This window comes from Ictalurus punctatus, chromosome 15 (assembly GCF_001660625.3).
Source record: "Ictalurus punctatus breed USDA103 chromosome 15, Coco_2.0, whole genome shotgun sequence".
NCBI lineage: Eukaryota > Metazoa > Chordata > Actinopteri > Siluriformes > Ictaluridae > Ictalurus > Ictalurus punctatus.
In genome coordinates this window covers 9337727-9357821 of record NC_030430.2, presented here as the reverse complement: position 1 = coordinate 9357821, position 20095 = coordinate 9337727, and the positions used below count along the sequence as shown (strand labels likewise).

General features: G+C 38.9%; 1 protein-coding gene across 5 annotated transcripts in view; it reads left to right on the top strand.

Moving 5' to 3' along the window:
* spo11 (SPO11 initiator of meiotic double stranded breaks) overlaps positions 1-20095 on the top strand; it is a 47429-nt gene that overhangs the window by 4535 nt on the left and 22799 nt on the right. For all 5 annotated transcript variants that reach the window (XM_053686218.1, XM_017487869.3, XM_047160248.2 and 2 more), the window contains 3 exons: positions 5841-5929; positions 17189-17255; positions 17571-17679. In XM_053686218.1, the coding sequence (XP_053542193.1) occupies positions 5841-5929; positions 17189-17255; positions 17571-17679 (265 nt within the window). The remainder of the gene's footprint in view (positions 1-5840; positions 5930-17188; positions 17256-17570; positions 17680-20095) is intronic.

The window sequence follows — 20095 nt, the reverse complement described above, 5'->3', positions numbered from 1 at the left end:
CAGGGCCAGGAAAACTGCATGCAGCTCCGAGAGTGATGTGATCCCTTGACTGAGCTGGAGACCAATGGCCAAGAATGCCCTTGTGATTCCACGTTGCACCCCACCCAAGGAGGGAAGCATTGTTCATGACCACCGCTCGACGAGAGGGAATGACTCCTAGGGGTACACCTGACTTTAGAAAGTCTCAGTGAGTCCATTGTGTCAATGCCTGAATACAACAGTGTGAGGCAACAGTCAACCGATGGTGTCTGGTGGTGTTCAACCGCAAACTGTTGTTCCACTGCTGGAGCAGCTTGAGATGGAGCAAGCCCAGTGGAATCATGGAAGTGGCGGTGGACAACATCCCCAGGAGTTGTAACAACGCTCCGTATGGTAAATTCTTTCCCAGCCGGAAATGAGCAAGGAGTTGTAGAATATTGTCTACACGAGCGTCTGAGAGGGTGGCAGACATCGCATGGGAGTCCAGTGTCATTCCAATGTAAATAATACATTGTGCCGGAATCAAGCATCTCTTTGCTTCATTCACCGTAAGACTCAGCTCCTGGACATGCTTCAAAAGCAATCTGGAGTTGTAGACAGTTTGCCGTCTTGTGGGGGCACACAGCAGCCATTCGTCCAAATAAAGCAGGATTCGCCTCTCCTTGGACCTGGCAACTGTCGCTGTTGAGGTCAAAAACCTTGTGTGTACTCAGCAGCATGAGGTCTCTACGGACTCTGAGGTTGTGGAGTAGCATGCTGGAGAAATCGTTCCTCTGGCACTGCAAAGCGCTGATGAGCCTGAGTGGCCGGCATTTTAAAAACAGGCTTGCGCCATACCTGAGTCAGTTGATGGGTGGCAACTTCACTCTTTTCTCAAGATGTTCCGGAACATTAGGCCCAAAGAGGTGCCCAGGAGCGATAGGAAGGTCTCTTAGAGTCTTCACATAATCCCCAGGCAATTTTGCCTGTGTGAGCCACACTTGGTAGCGGGCTGCCAGAAGTGTGGCAGTAAGAGTACCCAGTTCACAGGTGACATGGCCCATAGTCAGAAGGGCAATTTGGCAGAACCATGAAACTGAGGGATCAACATCTGCTCATTCCAATGTATTGGAAGTGGCGAGGTGTAATGGCCCTATTGTGTTCTCTCCACGGGTTATATGTGTAGTGGACTCGTATGCCTTTTTTTGGATAATGAGTCTGTGTGACTTCATTGTGTGCTGGGGCAGCACAAATTGCCCTGCAGGGCCTCATCAGGTGGTACCACCAGCGTGGCAACATGCTGTTCTATGTTTGGAGCACGGCTCACCCCAAAGGCATCTGCATCCGCCATATATGCTAGATAGATAGATGCTAGCTAGATAGATGAGCCGTCCTTGGCCGGCGCTAAGGTGCACTAGACCCCGTAAGGGCATTAGAAAATTCTGCTACACAATCCTTGCATGGTGGCATAGCAAATGAAGATCCAGCAGCAAACTGTCTAAAAAAAGACATTTGACTGGGTTGGTTGTGCAGTTGGGGTGTGCAGCCCTAAACAAGCAACCACCATCTGGAGCACAGCCGAAGTCTCATCCGATGAGGATGGGTTTTGCCTTGACTGAACTGAATTCCCACTAGAACCCCCAGCTGACATGAAGGAAAGGCAGAAATAAAAAGCTCTTCCTCCATTCTCTTACTTGAGCCCTCATTATCCTCCTGTGATCTAGTTACAGGTGTAACTGACACCGTAGGCTGAAGCGTCTGAAGACGTTTCAGTTTTAACATCTCTGATGAGAGATCGGCAACAGTCTTTGAAAGAGAAGTCTTTTCCATGTGCTTGTTCTGTGTTGCTTTCTTCTTTGGTGGGGGGGACGCAGACACACTACAAGTCTGAGACCATGTGGCGGGGTGTATCTCCTCTTCCCTGGTCCTCACTGTGGATTTCGGGTCTAATTCAGCGAGGTGGAGCCGCCTCTCTGACATGGGTAGAAGACTACAGTGCAAGCACGGATCTGTGATAGCTTCTCTCAAATGCTGGATTCCCAATCAGGATGGACAAACTTCATGGCTGTTGTCAGAAGGGCATTAAAACACAGTTTACATGTCAACAGGAATCCAGTAGCTATAGAGCTGTGAGCCATAATTATTTGTCACAAGAAAACCCCCGGCTGGAACCAGAAGGTTATAATGTGTAGACTGGTCATAAAAATATCCCCATACTTTGATGACTGGCCGCCGGATTGTACCGAGGTGCACAGGATGTCTCAAAATCCGCCTAAAAATAGCAGGAAACCTTCTCCGTATCGGCATGGAAAAAACACTAGCCACTGATATTTTTGAATTGTATTTCATTTTGGATTTTTAACATATTATTTAGGTTACTGTCCTACTGGTATTTCATTCAAAGTTTTATAGGCTTGTGGTATACTACACTAAAAAAAAAAGTATTTGTCCGAGGATATTTGTCTTTTTATTATTGACTAATTCTCCTTCTCCCCTTGTGTGCAATCACAATACTGTATCCCACAGTGCCCTCAGGCTGTTTCTCATCACAACAAAGCTTTTAGTTGTTTCAGTGATGGAACTACTAAAATATAGCCGCTTTAATATTTTTATATTTAGGTTTTTATTTAAATTAAGCCTATAATATTATATCTATAATAATGATGATGATGATGATGATGATGATAATTACGATTATTATTATTTAAACAGATTGACAATATGCTGAGGAACAACAAACCAGAATTGGCTCTCAATATTCAATATCTCAAGAAAAACACAATATTGACAATATTGTTTCTAAAATGTATGTCATGTAATATTATCTTAAACTTAGTTAAACAATAGTGATGATCTTAAAAAGAGGACAAATGAGCATTCGGCTCAAGGCTGTGCCGGTAGACAGACATGGTATTGTAAAACCGGACTGTCTGACCTAAAATCAGACAGATGGCCACCCTATTTATCACTTTTATTTTAAACAGTTGGCAAATATTGCTGTATTCAGCTACGTTATGTTGAGCACCTTAAATCTTACCTCGCATTATTTAAGTGTTAAAAAGTACCACGTTGAATTACTGCTTGGGCTCAACTTCTGTGAACAGTAAAACCCCGCGTTCTTTCACTTGATTGGCCATCGCAAACATTTTGACATTTATGAGCGCTGTTTGACTGCGGCAATGAGCCAGAGCCCGCTAAATAGATTAATCATTTTGAGTCATGTTGGCCGTGTGGGCATTCGCCTGGGCCAACAGAATACGTAAATGCACTATCATTCGTTCTTTATATAATTATGTAACCCGGGTCACATTGTCCTGCGGCCCACCGGGAAAGCTCCCGGCGTTCCAAATGGCCAGTCCACCTCTGACATCATGATATGAAACGGACTTGAGAACAGCAGACGTTGTAGGCACTAGAACATGTAATGTAGCGCACCTGAGGGGAAAAAAAGTGTTCAGAAGACCTAGGGGTTCCAAATTTTGTGATTTCACAAATTAAAAGTTTCAAAGGCATAGGCTTTTGCTTCAAACATCTCACCCTGTGGCAACAAACAGGTAGCCTACTGTATATGTTAAGTAGTGACTCAGTAGTCACTAACGCAGACCGAGTCTTCCTTTTGAAGTAGTCTGTAAGGTTCCTCCTCTTTGCCTCACTCATATCTTTTACCTCTGAAACTTTGAAATCGGAGCATCGGTAGAAAATGAACTTGTGAATTACAGTCTAGTATAATACGAGTGCAAAAAAATACAAATTAAATGAAACCTTACGTACACTTCATGCCAAAGTGGCAGGAGCATAAACCATCATTCTGATTGCCCTGTGAATGATGCTGTTGAGTTTTTAAACTCTGACATAATCTTTATTCTCATTTATTATTTGCTACAAAGGCAACGCTTTTGAATCATTGCTTAAATTAGTAAGAACGAGAGAGGTGAAAAAAGGAAAAAAAAACCTATATTGTTTAAAATGTACACGGAAAGTCGTACTCTTATGTGCCGGGGCTCAGCCCAATTTAACCCCTGATTGTAATGAATAATGAATGAAACTGCCAGGGAAGAAATAGCCGCAAGCAGCAATTATCAGGGTTCAGGCCCTTTAGGGTCTTTTAAGGACATCCGTAAAAAGATGTTACTTAATATTGTGCAAGCCTATAAGCACCTAAATCGGAGAAAAAGCAATATAATGTAAAGTAATATAAGCTATAGTAATTTACCGTAAAGAAATATAATTTTGTATCATGTAAACTGTTGTAGCGCCATCTATTGTCTGATCGCCATTAAATTTAGCATGCTTCTTAAGAATCATATATGTTGCATGTGCTTGCTTAATTTCATGCAGTGTTGAGCTTTCCTTTAGGAGTTATTGATTTTTGGGTAAATTAAGCCACACTCATTTTTGTAAATAACCCTGTTATGACTACTTAAATAAAAAGTTCAACATATTTTTTTTGATTAATTATTGACCTAAAGAGTCCAGAGAATTCTACTACTCTGGTTTTGATTGAGTAAAAAACCTCAATATTGATAGTTCATATTAACAGAATTAATTGACCGAATTCTAAAAAAAACTCCTGTTAGGCTCACATTCACTCACCAGTAACAAGCATTTCTACTTTCATTGAACATCAAACTGGTAAAATATATAATTTTTAAAAAATATATTAACATTAACTGGATATGAAATATACTACTGTACAAATATATTTTTCCATGCAATAGATACTTTTGTCAACTCATCTTCATTTAAATCTTTCAACGGTGCTTTAATTCAGTGCGAGCAGCGTGGCAAAAAAATTAGACTCCACACCGAAACTCCTGCTTCACTGCTGCAAAGTCCAGTGTAACATTTTAGCAGTGCAGAGCTTGCAAACTGTTTTGTTGTCATTCCACACAAGAGGCATCATCTTTACACACAGCACGGAATCTATGTTTTCACGCCCTGTTTTGATTGACAGAATATAATTGACCCTGATCATTGGATGTTTTTAAACTATCGGCCAATGGCTGATGGTGTGAAATATTGCCTTTATCGGCTGATACCGATTATCGGCTGATACATAGGTGTATCTCTAACTATAACCCTTTTGAACTTAATTCTTTTTTTAAAATTCCATTAAAACGCCCCCAATGCCCTTTGACGATAATGTAGATTTGGAGAAATTTCTAAATTTAGAAGAACTTAATGTAGCTCTCTCAAACATTCCAAATTCAAAAGCTCCAGGGCCAGGTGGCTTCACTGTATAATTTTAAAAAATGTTTGAAGGGAAACTAATGCCTCTGCTACTTGCTGTTCTTGAGGAATCATCCTCTATAGGCTGCCTCCTGCACATGTTCTATCAAGTGACAATTTCGGTTTTTCCTTTAAAAAAGGGACTGCAACTCATTTCGGCCTATATCTTTGCTCACTGTGGACTGTAAAATATTGGCAAAGGTTCTAGCCAAAAGACTGGAGAACATTCTTGGTTCCAGATCAGACTGGCTTCATTAAAAAAAAAAAAAAAAAGAAGCTTTTCTCAGAGTTTGCTCAGAGTTTACATATATCTGTTAATTGCAGGCTAGACCACTGCTTAGGATCATTTAGCCACAGACAGTGTGCCAAACCATAAGAATCTTCTAGAATTACACCATTTGAAATTGTTAATTTAGCCGAATAGCGCACTCTATCTTTCAGAAATAATACATAATAATAAGTGGATAATAATGGGTGACGAATCCTCAAAATAACACTATAGTGTATTATTGGGTCATGGCTTTAGATGTGTGACATGTTTGTGTGACTGGCAAATTAGGTAATTTAATGGATTGGTTCAGGGACAGTCATACTTGTTGTGCATTACACAACATCTAATGGCGTTATTTTTTTCTTTATTGGTAAATTCTCAGATTTAACGAGTCTGTTGGTCTGCACATGACTGCGTGTGGCACTGTATCAATTCTACGAAGTGACTGCCCTTCAGCTGTAATCAAGTTTGGTGAGAGCCCCATCACATAAAGTGTAATAACTATTTATAGACATGAATTTAATTATAGGAATTAGTAGGCCTGGTTTCCTTTTTATTACTTGCAGTAGCATGTGATTGAAATGTGTAAAATAAAAATCGAAGTATTGTTTTCTTTTAAAAGCCCTCATTTGAATAAAATTGTTTTAAATGTCACCTTAACCAAGTATTAATCGTTGAAGAAAGTTATATGGTTCGCCTAATAGATTTAAAAGAAATCTTAGTTAAAACAATTCATGGGATTTGTTGAGTATTTAACATTTATAATCACTGACTCGTGGTACAGACCTGCTCCACTAGTAGGAGGCCTGCAGCCAGGGTCATGAAACTGATCTAGGAAATACCTGTATTCCCCACGTGCCAACAAACCTGCCCAGGCTTTGTTCCAGTTCTGATGGGCACAGGTTTCCCCTATGGAGAGAGTGATGGAGCACTGGGAGATGTTAGTTAGCCAGGGAGTATGGGGAAGAACCTTGTCCAAGACACCCAGTCCAAGTTGATTGTTTTAGGGCCCTGGGAAGTTGGGGGGTGCGTGGGAGGGTCGGGTGGGAGGCTGGGGAAAAAGAGAGACACCTGGACCAGGGACTGCCACCAGGTGATCCTCTGGCAACTTTGTTCAAGGACGTGGGCCAGTGACACTGGACTTGTTTCACTGCTGCTACTTCTGGTGTAAAATTTTTAACAGTACAGAGCTTACAAACTGCAGTTTTGTCATCATTCCACACAAGAGACGGCCCTGATCATCGGCTAATCAGGCCCTAATCAGCCCTGATCATCGGCTGTTTTTTTTGTTTGTTTGTTTGTTTGTTTTTTTGATCAAGGTTTCTTTATTAGCATTTTCAAATTAAACATAACAACACCAACAGAACAAAAGATCAGGATCTATCCATTTAAACAATATTAATCTCCTGGCCAGGAGAGTGCAGAAGGTCATCATGCCGATTTCACACCATCTAAAAGGGGTATTCTCCGGGGTCACCCCAAACAACGCAATAAGAGGGGACGGCTTTAACAATCTTCCCAATATCTTAATGAAGGTCTCAAATATAGATTGCCAAAATGTGTACAGCTTTGGGCATGTCCAAAACATATGCAACAGAGTAGCTGGAGCCTGTCTGTATCATTCACATGTGGGAACTGTGTCGGAATTGATCTTAGAGAGTCTAGCTTTGGGCCAATGCAGAAGGTGAACAATCTTAAATTGGACAACTGCATGTCTGAGACATATGTAGGAAGAGAAAATCCCTTGGATTACTTTGCACCAATCATCAGAAATTGATTTGTCTTGAAGTCTCCCATTTATCCTTAAGGAGATCTAAGGACATCAAATCATGCATGCTCAGTAAGTCATAGATAACCCTTATTGTCTGCTTCCTGTTTACATTTAAAAATTGCGTCCAATAGAGAATTGAAAGGGCACAATGGGAAAGTGTCTGAATTTAAGGCTACAAAGTTTCTAAGCTGCAAATATTTATAAAAATGCGATCTGGGAATGTCATATTTTGGCATTAGCTGCTCGAATGAGACAAAAACACCATCAACATAGAGATCAGACAGTAAGACAGCCCCCTTTCTAGACCAAGTATCGAAAGTCTTATCCATCAAAAATGGAATAAACAGATGATTATTTGCAATTGGCCCTGTGAGTGACAAGTCCCTAAGAGAGAAAGATCTTCTAAACTGATTCCAAATTTTGATTGAGTGTACAACTGGATTAGAGGTAAAACTAGACAGACGTTGTGTGAATGGTAATTTAGCGCACATTAGGGCTGCTACAGAGGTGGACACAATGGACGCCCCTCCATAATTGTCTATCCGGTGGCTGTAGCACTTTTCCCCCATCCGCGATCTTATATTAGCTGCCCAGTAGTAGTACATGAATTTTGGGAGTGCCATCCCTCCCTTCGCTCGAGCTCTCTAATATATGCCTTTTGATCCGTGGTGGCTTTTTGTTCCAGATAAAGGCTGATATCTGATTATTCAGTTTTGAAAAAAAGGATTTTCTAAGAAACACTGGGAGACACTGGAAAGCAGATGAAAATTTAGGCAGCACATTCATCTTTATAGTATTGATTCTGCCCCCCAGGGAGAGAGGCAGGGGGTCCCACCGCTCAATATCTTGCTTCAGATTAGATAACAGGGGCTGATAGTTAGCTAGGTATAGCTCTTTATAGCTGTGTCTAACCCACACCCTGAGATACTTGAATTTCTTTGGATTAATTTTAAAAGGGAATGAGTCTAGGGGTACCTGGCCTGTCCCCTCACCAACAGGTATCAATTCACTTTTCTGAATATTGACCTTATAGCCGGGTAAGACCATTAGTTAAGGGGAAACTGAGAAAGGGCTGTGAAATGAATAATAGCATATCGTCTGCATAAAGTGAAACTTTATGCTCTGTCCCTGCATGCTGGATCCCCCTGATATCAGCATTCTGTCTTTGCGCCAGAGCAAGTGGTTACAATGGCAAATAGCAGTGGCGACAGAGGACATCCCTGTCTTGTACCCCACTGGAGCTCGAAGTAGGTGGACAGATTATTATTAGTACGAACATCAGTTCTCGGAGATGTATGTAAATGTTTGACCCATGATATGAACCTGTGACCAAATCCAGACCTCTCCAGCATGCTGAAAAGATAGCCCCACTCTACCCGGTCAAATGCCTTTTCACCGTCAAGTGAGAGCAGTAACCTCTGGGGTACCAGGTGGAGAGGGGCTATATAGGATATTGAAAAGGTGTCTAATGTTCAAAAAGTAGTAACGATTCCTAATAAAACCTGTTTGGTCTGGTGATATAATGGATGGAAGAACCACCTCCAAGCGACATGCCAAAGTTTTAGCAAGGATTTTAACATCTGTATTTAGTAAAGAAATTGGATGGTAAGAGCTGCACTCAAGGGAGCTCTTGTCTTTCTTAAGGAGTAAGGAGATAACTGCTTCATGCATAGTAGATGTTAGGGCTTTCAAGGAGAGCGACTCCTTGAAAACCGACAGTAACAAAGGGGAGAGTTGTCTTGAAAACCTTTTTATAGAAATCGGTTGGATAACCATCCGGTCCAGGGGATTTGCCGCTTTTCATAAAGCCAATCGCTGATGCTATCTCCCCGACTGAGAGGTCTTCCTCCAGCCCTGCGGCCTCCCTCGGATCTAAGGACAGTACATGCAGGGTCTTAAAAAAGTCTTGCAATACAGAAGGGTCTACAGGTGGGCCGGAGCTGTATAGTGACATATAAAAAGTTTGAAAACTGGAGTTAATTTTAAGACTAGCTGTACATTTTGAGCCCTGCTCGTCATATATTTCAGGGATGGTCTGATTAGCAGTTCTCTGTCTCAGCTGGTGAGCGAGAATCCGTCCAGCCTTTTCCACGTGTTCATAAGACCCGTATTGTGATTTGGAGATAAGATACTCAGCCTGTTTTGTTGATAAAAGGTCAAACTCTGTCTGCAGTGACGAATGCTTTTTCATAGAATCTGCAGAAGGTACTTGTCTATGTGCCCTATCTAGCTCAAGAATCTCTTCTGCCAGTTCTTTAAGTCGAGCAGTGCTCACGTTCCTCTGGTTAGCACAGTATGAGATGACCTGACCTCGTAAATATGCCTTCAGTGACTCCCAAATAGTCAAGGAAGACATTCCAGGTGTTTGATTAATATCTAAAAACAACGGAATTTCAGATGCAATAAAACTAGTAAAAGCGTCATCCGACAAAATCAGAGGGTTGAGTCTCCAAGGGCGATAATTGGATTGCGTATCTGGGATGCACATTCTCATAGTTAAGGGGCAGTGATCTGAAATAACTATGGGTCCATAATCACATTGGTTATGGGGGGAAGTAGTCTTTTGTCCAAAAAGAAATAGTCTATTTGGGAGTATGTGTTATGAACGGAGGAGAAAAAGAGTAACTCCTGGAAGTAGGGTTGCGAAAGCACCACATGTCCAACACTCCATACGATTTTTTAAAAAATTTTGTATTTCTATCAATTAATATAGCTGCTCCCCTAGCCTTTGAATGGAATGTATATGTGCATACACATGTATGTATGTATGTATGTATGTATATATGTACACACGTGTGTGTGTGTGTGGGGGGGGGGGGGATAAAATATATATATATATATATATATATATATATATATATATATATATATATATATATATATATATATATATACATACATACAGTATCTCACAAAAGTGAGTAAACCCCTCACATTTTTGTAAATATTTGATTGTACCTTTTCATGTGACAACACTGAAGAAATGACACTTTGCTACAATGTAAATTAGTGAGTGTACAGCTTGTGTAACAGTGTAAATTTCAAAATAACTCAACAGACAGCCATTAATGTCTAAACCGCTGGCAACAAAAGTGAGTACACCCCTAAGTGAATATGTCCAAATTGGGCCCAATTAGTCATTTTCACTCCCCGGTGTCATGTGACTTGTTAGTGTTACAAGGTCTCAGGTGTGAATAGGGAGCAGGTGTGTTAAATTTGGTGTCCTCACTCTCACACTCCCTCATACTGATCACTGGAAGTTCAACATGGCACCTCATGGCAAAGAACTCTCTGAGGATCTGAAAAAAAGAATTGTTGCTCTACATAAAGATGGCCTAGGCTATAAGATTGCCAAGACCCTGACACTGAGCTGCAGCACGGTGGCCAAGACCATACCGCGGTTTAACAGGACAGGTTCCACTGAGAACAGGCCTCGCCATGGTCGACCAAAGAAGTTGAGTGCACGTGCTCAGTGTCATATCCAGAGGTTGTCTTTGGGAAATAGATGTATGAGTGATGCCAGCATTGCTGCAGAGGTTGAAGTGGTGGGAGGTCAGCCTGTCAGTGCTCAGACCATACGCCGCACACTGCATCAAATTGTTCTGCATGGCTGTCGTCCCAGAAGATCCTGTGGTCTGATGAGACCAAGATAAACTTATTTGGTTCAGATGGTGTCAAGCGTGTGTGGTGGCAACCAGGTGAGGAGTACAAAGACAAGTGTGTCTTCCCTACAGTCAAGCATGGTGGTGGGAGTGTCATGATCTGGGGCTGCATGAGTGCTGCCGGCACTGGGGAGCTACAGTTCATTGAGGGAACCATGAATGCCAACATGTACTTTGACATACTGAAGCAGAGCATGATCCCCTCCCTTCGGAGACTGGGCCGCAGGGCAGTATTCCAGCATGATAACGACCCCAAACACACCTCCAAGACGACCACTGCCTTGCTAAAGAAGCTGAGGGTGAAGGTGATGTACTGGCCAAGCATGTCTCCAGACCTAAACCCTATTGAGCATCTGTGGGGCACCCTCAAACGGAAGGTGGAAGGGCACAAGGTCTCTAACATCCTCCAGCTCTGTGATGTCATCATGGAGGAGTGGAAGAGGATTCCAGTGGCAACCTGTGAAGCTCTGGTGAACTCCAAGCCTAAGAGGGTTAAGGCAGTGCTGGAAAATAATGGTGGCCACACAAAATATTGACACTTTGGGCCCAATTTTGACATTTTCACTTAGGGGTGTACTCACTTTTGTTGCCAGTGGTTTAGACATTAATGGCTGTGTGTTGAGTTATTTTGAGGGCACAGCAAATTTACACTGTTATACAAGCTGTACACTCACTACTTTACATTGTAGCAAAGTGTCATTACTTCAGTGTTGTCACGTTAAAAGAAATAATCAAATATTTACAAAAATGTGAGGGGTGTACTAACTTTTGTGAGATACTGTATGTATATATGTATTGTATATAATGCATGTATGTGAAGTCACTCCCGAGCATAAAACGTACCACATTTACCAAGTATCTCACGCAAACTATAGATTTACATGGAAACTGATATAGTTGCCCACACCTGCGTAGTTTTACTGTCACATTACAGGTATTACAAAATTGGTTAACTGTCATGTAGGCAGCTTAAAATGGAGGATGCAGTTCATTAAACCATCCTTGTGCTTTTTGGGTGCAGTCGAATTGAAGCCTTATCACCAAGGTCTATCAGAAGGCGAGCTTGGTATTGGAGAGAAAACCGCACATTTCTCTCACTCAAGCCGTTTTTTACTGCAGTGAACGCCATCATCCTCTTAGCTACGCTGTAGTTGAAATCAGGAAAGATGAAGACCTTACGGCCCTGATGGAAAAGTTGATTCCAATTCCCGCGTCGAACACCTTTTTCTCTGTCGTGAAAGTAGTGAAACCGCACAATCATCACTCTGGGCCTTTGATTCTCACGATCAGCCGAGGGCACTGGACCAATAAGGTGCGCTCTATGCAGCAATGGAGAGGTTTGAAAGATTTCTGATCCTTGCACATCCTGGAAAAATTATGACATAAACATAACTGAATCGCTCCCTTCTTCTCATTCCGGAATACAAATGACCTGTTGATTGTAGCGCCGTGAACAGGACTCCAAGTCCTCCACTTTATCGGAGAGTTGTTTGTTAGGCGAATTTAGCTTTAACACCATCTGTTCCAGTGCTATAATGCGGTCATTATAATCGCTCTAGCTATACAAGCAGAAAATTACAAAAGATGGCACCTGCTCCTTACCTAGTGTGTACATACAATGGTATGTGATACACCATGTACTTCACGTGATGTACTTCCCTATCCACTCCTCACTGGTCTGGTGGGGTCGTGGGAGGGTCTGCTTGGCTCACCAGAGTTCCGAGCCGCCACATGAAAAGTTGGAACAAAACACTCACAGGAAGTTTGAATCGGCTGAACAGTACGGACTAAACAAAAGTTGTTCTAACTAAGTACGCATATGGAGCGATTATCGAATTGCAAGTCTGACCAAGGCTATTCACAGAACAAACATCAACTGGGTAAACTAATGCACAATAATTATTAGTTTATATAGGGTGTCCTTGTGCTCGGATAGGGTCTTCGCATGATGAAATAGTGAGGACTGATGATAACTGATGTGGTGGACAACCAATAGCAGGAACCTAAGAGTTTGGATAGCAGAGGGGAAGTGAAAGTGGAGAATACACACCAAACAAGATATACGATTCTTGAGTTATAACAGGCTGTTATTACTGTTTGCAGGATTACCAGACTGATAAAATAGAACATTTTGGCTATCTAACATGAGACTAGGCTAATTTGGTGTTGCTAGGCAAGGGGAGGCACAGCTAAGCTATCAATGTATGGGTGTAGCCTCTAAAGTGCCATGCAGAATATGTTAGCTGTCCTTATACTTTGTTCATATCATGTTCATGTAACTCATATACTCGTAGATATTTACATACCTTGTTTTCCTGCTCAGCATGAGAGGATGTTAGTGTTTCAGTTTCAATAGGTTTAAAAAAAAAAGTATATATTATATATATGTCACTGTGCAAAGAAGGTAGGAACACATACCTCATTTGAAGGGATGGAAACGTCCGCTGCACTGAGTACTGCATCATTGTGTAGACGCACACTGCTTTCATGAGCAAGTCCGGAGTCCACCTTTCTCCAATTCTCATAGCTCTCAAAAGAAAACACACTCTAACTCTTATACCACTGAAACAAACTCTTGCAAGGAAATGAAAGATCCGAATTCCAGCAATTATCTCATATTCATCTTTTGATCTCAAACCTAAATGTCTTCAGTGTATAGCAAAATGAAAAGAACGGGCCTTGCTGTTCCAATACTTTTGGAGGGGACTATATTTTGTACTTTTTTCAATTCAATTTTATTTGTATAACACTTTTTACAATAGACATTGTCTCAAAGCAGCTTTACAGAAATATTAACATGGTATACAGATATTAAAGGTGTGAATTTATCCCAACTGAGTAAGCCACTGAGTGGCGACGGTGGCAAGGAAAAACTCCCTAAGATGTTTTAAGAGGAAGAAACCTTGAGAGGAACCCAACTCAGAAGGGAACCCATCCTCATCTGGGTAACAACAGATAGTGTGAAAAAGTTTATTATGGATTTATATGAAGTCTGTATGGCCTTAGGAGCAGCTGTAGTCCCAGCAGTCTGGAATTAGAGAAGATTTGAGCTCCATCCAGAGGCAGAAAGGATCTGGATCTCTAGTATCTCCATAAATTCGCGTGGGGCTCAGCAAAAGGAGAGAGGGAGAAAAAAGATTATTATGACTGCGAAGTAGTAAAATAGAATCTAGTCAGGGTAGGCTTGAGTAAACAAATACGTTTTAAGCCTAGACTTAAACACTGAGACTGTGTCTGAGTCCCGAACACTAATAGGAAGACTGTTCCATAACTGTGGGGCGTTTTCATTTTATTCGCAACTGTGTAGTTGTCTTCCAAGTTAATGAATCTCATTAGGTTAAAGAACCTGTCTCGAAACATATGTCTGTTGTGTATATACACAGTAACAGAAGCACAGTATGTTTATAGTTCAATGTCAGTAACATGTTAATGAAACTTAAAACAGCCTGTGAATTTAACAGATGGAGCAAAAATGAATTTTTCTCCAGAAATACTCTTTTCACAGTGCCTTTAGCTGAGCACGTAATGTAACCTGTTGTTTTTGTACTGCCCTAATTTACTTCACACATCATTTTAATCATCTTCCCCTGAGCTTTCCTTTAACTGGATTCCAGTCAGCTAGACTCCACATTTCATACTACTCATCCACCTCAAGTCACTGTCATTCTGTGTAAGATCTGAGTCAACACGTTCAGAACTTTGAACCCTTTTTCCATGTAAAAATATACATGCAGTGGGGTCCAAAAGTCTTTTTTCTTTTAAAATTGTAATGTTTTTTTTTTTTTTTTTTTTTTTACCATTTCCAGGTTCCTATGTAAATGTAAGCATTTTTGTGTTAGTAACCAACCATGTTAACTGCTTTGTACAAAAGGTCAGATTTTCCTCATGCCTAAAGCAGTGTGAAGCATGTGTTCAGACGACACACTGAGGGATTTGATGTAAAATGGATCACAAGTTTTTGCACAAACTTGTCGAGTCTATGCCCCCTCGAGTGCACACTATTATTAAAGCATAAAGGGGACATACCAAATACCAATACATACCAAAGAAATTATGAAATTGATGTAAATATTTCAAAGATTCTATTTTTCACGTAATTAAATATCAATAATATAATTTGTAATGAAAATGTTGTGTTAAATTAGAAAATAATGCAAAATAGAAGTATTTTCACTAGTGGTCTCAGACTGGAACACCTGTATATAAAATGTAAATTGCACTTAAAAGGTCTAATGCTATTATTTTAATAACAGTTGTTAATATTTAGTTTACTGTGTTAACTATTTAAATGTCCATCTGTAATAATAATTTCAATACGGTTTTGTGAGGTTACATATAATTAATTATAAAAGCCTTGGAGAATCCTATGCATCAATTTTATACTCAGTCTGCAATATCACATTTGACGTACTTTATTTAAGTTCCATTAATCTATATATTAAAATTAATAATTAACATTATTCTATATTATGCTTTATTATGTAAACATTCATTTACAAAAAATGCTCAAGAACACTGATTTGAATCCTTTTCTATTTAATTAAAAAATCAGTGTATGTCTATCATGTGCATTGTGATGCATTTTTTAAATAATTGGTGTACACGTAGTGTAATTGTATTTCACTGAAGTCTCATACATTCATATAACATGTTATAGGTAATCTCTCTTGCATACACAATGAAATTTGAAAATGCCAAATGCACATATAGAATTTAGTATGTATTATAGGATATTATCAATACTTTTTTGGATCTATTTCTCCCCCTCTTATTGCCAGGGGTGCACTGTCTGTCACTTGGATATCCTGTCATGAGTTTGCAACCTTCAGAAAAGTCATGAAGTAACAGTGATATAGTATTTGCAATAAATACCTTCACACTACGTGACTTCTTTACTTACTCTCTGTGCAATTTTGTACACATGTCAGACCTTAGGTAGATGCTAGAGCCATCCTCTGTTGTGATTTACCATTAAAAAAAAAAGTAGTTTAACAATTTTATAGATTTAATTGATACTCATTTATAGATAATCAATTTCAGTTTGTTTGAGCACCCCTACTACCTGCATCATTGGCTGGACAGTGGATTTATTAGGTGATTCCATAGATTCATAGCTATTTATAGTAATAACAAAAGATAGCTGTTATCTTTTGCGCTGAATTGTCTGTTACAGATTTTGCATATCGCATCATTCAAGATGTACACTCACTGTCCACATTATTAGCCCATATAAGCAGAAGTGCATAGTTCCGATAAATGCTGGTGGGTAGGGTGAATGATCGGCTTTTCTTTTAATTTATTTACTATGGGTGTTCTGCATCAAATCGAGAGCCTTGTATCAAACAATATGAAGCATCATATGTGTATAAAAAAAAACATTCAACAGACTGCATAATAAAGTAGACTATTCATCATTAAAATTATCTGAGGAGTAATAAACATTTAACGTTCAAGACAACGCTTCCTCCTCTGAAAATCCCTCTTCTGAGAGCATGTTTTTCCATCTCAAATCAGGACGCGCTACAAGAGTGTTAAAAAAAAAAAAGTTTCTATTAAGCATGCTGTTTTTCATAAGCCAATATGCTTGCATACTAGCGTGCTAGCTCAGGAAAAGCTGCAATGGCTATGCTCAGCAGCAACAGGAAGAATCTCCCAACTCTTTAAAGTATGGTGTTTGGTAACACTTCACACAGCAAACTCTCTGCTGCATTCAGACTGCCTTTAGTCACTAATTTGGTCGAGGCTGTATAGGGAAGTTTTTATTCGGTAGTGGGGAATGCAGGATTCAAAATAACATCTAGGGTTATAGAGCACTATTTGAGTGGAAGCACAGCTAGCTAACAGAATGAGAAAAGCCCTGTGCTTCAGACACACCCCCTTGAGTCAAACCAGTGAAAGCTTTGCTATGTTTAGTTTTTTCATTCTATTGTTTTGTTATGGATGGATCTGAATGGATCATGCAAACACTGTCATTATTATGTTTCAGTCATTGTACTTTCATGATGTTGAATGTTTTAATTGAAAATGGAAACCTGAAGCACATATTTTGGAAATACTGTATTGAGACCTCCATATATTTTAGAAATTAAATTTGGTATCGTTACATCCCTGCTATTTACTAAAAACCTTAAGATCATTGGATGATGTTTTACTGTGGAGAAAGACAATGATACCAAAACCCACTGGCAAATACTTGGTGAATTTAGAGGGTACAATATTTAAGTATTGTACTTCTGTATTTTCTGTGCAAATAGAGCATGTTATGTAATACCTAAATAGGTATTTCTCTTCTCTCAGCACTGATTTTGAAGGCCCTATCAACAATTTACAAACTTGTCCAAAGTGATTCATATGTAACCAAAAGGTATGTATGCTCTAACTTAATAATAATAATAATAATAATAATAATAATAATAATTATTATTATTATTATTATAACAAGAATAAGAATCTGGTTTAATTTTTACTAGCAGCATGTTGATGTGCAAACAGAAATGACAGAATCTGCTGTTGCAAAAATAAAAAGGAATTTAAATCTGTGTTTGGTTTAATTGTAATTATACTGTAACTGTAACTATATACACACAGTCCTATAATTTATATTGTGCATGGAATTAAAGAATGGGCTTTCTTCTTCTTCACACTGGAATGGTTTTGACTCATATCTTGTGGAAAACAGGGATATCTATTATAATGACCCCCAGCTATTTGGATCACAGAAGACTTTGGATGCCATTGTTGATGATATATCATGCTTGCTCAGAGTTCCTCGGCGGAGCCTACATGTGGTACATTTCCTAGCACACACCCACTCAGATGATGTTGGACTTTCCAAAAACCCTGATGTGGTTATCAAAACCCCTTAAGCATTGCCTGTGTTATACATTCAATTCACTGCAGCTTATATTTGATAGCCTACCACTAAAGTTGTTTTCCATGGAAGATATACTTTGGTCGCTGCTTTTCTTGTTCTTGTATCAAAACATTGATATTTTGCTCAATACTGTTCTGTCCTCAATCTTTGTATTGTGGACAGAACAGTAAAATAGGACAACATATTTTATGAATGTAATGCAATAAACAAATACACAGATATAGCACTGCTTTGCCATTTGAATATAAATGTAACAAAAATATGACCAAAAACATCACACCATTTTTGTGTGTATGTCTATCATATTTACTAGTGAGCAGTCTGACTACCATTTTAGGTCCAAATAACTGTATTGCTGCTCTCAGCAGTGTATGGAGGATAATGGAATAACTTGTTTCAACACACCTGTGCAATTGTCACACATAACCTAAAAGGGATTTTCTAAGTGAGGACAAGATTTTTTTCTTTGCTTCTAAAAATGGATGCAATCCATGCTGCTATGAAATTTTAATGTGCATATATTGTATGTAAAGTACTGTGCAAAGGACAAAGATCAGTGAAATGGCCATTCAGTACTTGATTATTTTCTACATTTCAGTGCATTAATTCCATTTTCAATCAGCCATACAGTACTTGGATATTACAAATTAAATCTTTACACATTTCATACTGTTTTTACTGTTAAAGGCCTGTGTGATTTTCTGTAAAAACATTTCCCCATAATTGCTCAATATTGGTATAGTTCATATAACACACAAAGGTCTTCAACAGTAAAAAATAGTATGAAAGCTGTATATATTTCATTTGTAATTCTGAACTAATATTGACTTGCATAAATGAAAATTTAATTAATGTACTGTACATTTTCCCATCATAATTGTTTGCCACCAAGTAATTAAAAGTAATTCCTAAATGACCATTTGATTGAAAATGAAGTGGTGGCCTCTGACATTTGCACAGTACTGTATGTTCAGATGGTGCAGATACAAATGGTTTGGTGTGTATTGTTGAATTATATTAGTGGAGCATGCTGCGTAAGTATATTTAGATTTTATGCCTGTATTTGTAAGAAGTCCTAGGGTTGGGCAATGTGATGATCAAATATTGTGATTTTTATTGTGATTGCTAAATACTCTTTTGAGTTCAAGCAGATACAGTGGATATAAAAAGTCTACACACCCTTCTTCCAGGTTTTTGTGATGTAAAAATTTAAACCAAGATAAGTAAGATCTTTTCCCATCTTTAATCTGATATAGCAACAACAAAATTCAATTGAAAAATGAAAAACATTTTAGGACAGTAGCCTGGTTGCATAGGTCTTTAATTAAAATTTTGTTAAAGCAGATTTTGCTTGCAATACAGCACTCTGCCATTTTGGGTAACAGTGTACCAACTTGGCACCTCTGAATTACCTCTGAAGACCTGTTAATTCTGAGTACAGTCACATGCCCCATTATAAAAGGGTGTGCACACTTATGCAACCAGGATATTGTGAAGACACTTCACGGGGTTAGCACCCTCTTATTACGTTTTCTTAATTTAATCCCACTACATCTCCAGAGGGCTCAACATTGCTGTCTGCCATCCCTGGTGCACTCCCTCTGCGTCTGACAACCCAGTGGTAATTTTGAGGCCCAACTGATGTTATTTCTTTTTACATATGACCAGTGGCTGCTCTGTTCAGCTGCCTCGAAGAGATCTTTTATCGCTTGCCAGTGTCCCAGGATTTAGACTCAGTAAGCTTAATATATCAGATTAATACCAGTAAGCTTAATATATATAAAATCATCTTTTATTCTGTAATGTGATGTGGTTTAAATTCCAAGTTTTTGTCAGTAATGTTGTTGTTAATTTTTTTTTACTTCACTTAAAAAAAAATAAAAATCTAAAATATATATTTAAGAACAACAATGGAATAAAATGCAAAAATTATTTCAATATCATTTCATAAGTTGAAAGTTAGGGGTTAGGGTTCATGGTGATGGCCACCTCCCAATTGAAAGTACCCAATAAATGATGATTTTATATATATATATATATATATATATATATATATATATATATATATATATATATATATATATATATATATATATATATATATATAGTTTACTGATATTTAAAACATTTTTGTGTTTCAATAGCTAATAGGAGGATCTTAGTAAACATCTAAGATTTGAATACTTAAATGCTTTTTAAATGTGGTTTTTGATTGTGGGACAGCAGTTTGCATCAATTCTGTAGAATGGCCCATATATTATGATGCATATCTTTTATCATAGAAATGCCTTTGAGAATCATGAAATGATATATTTTTGTCACATTGCACA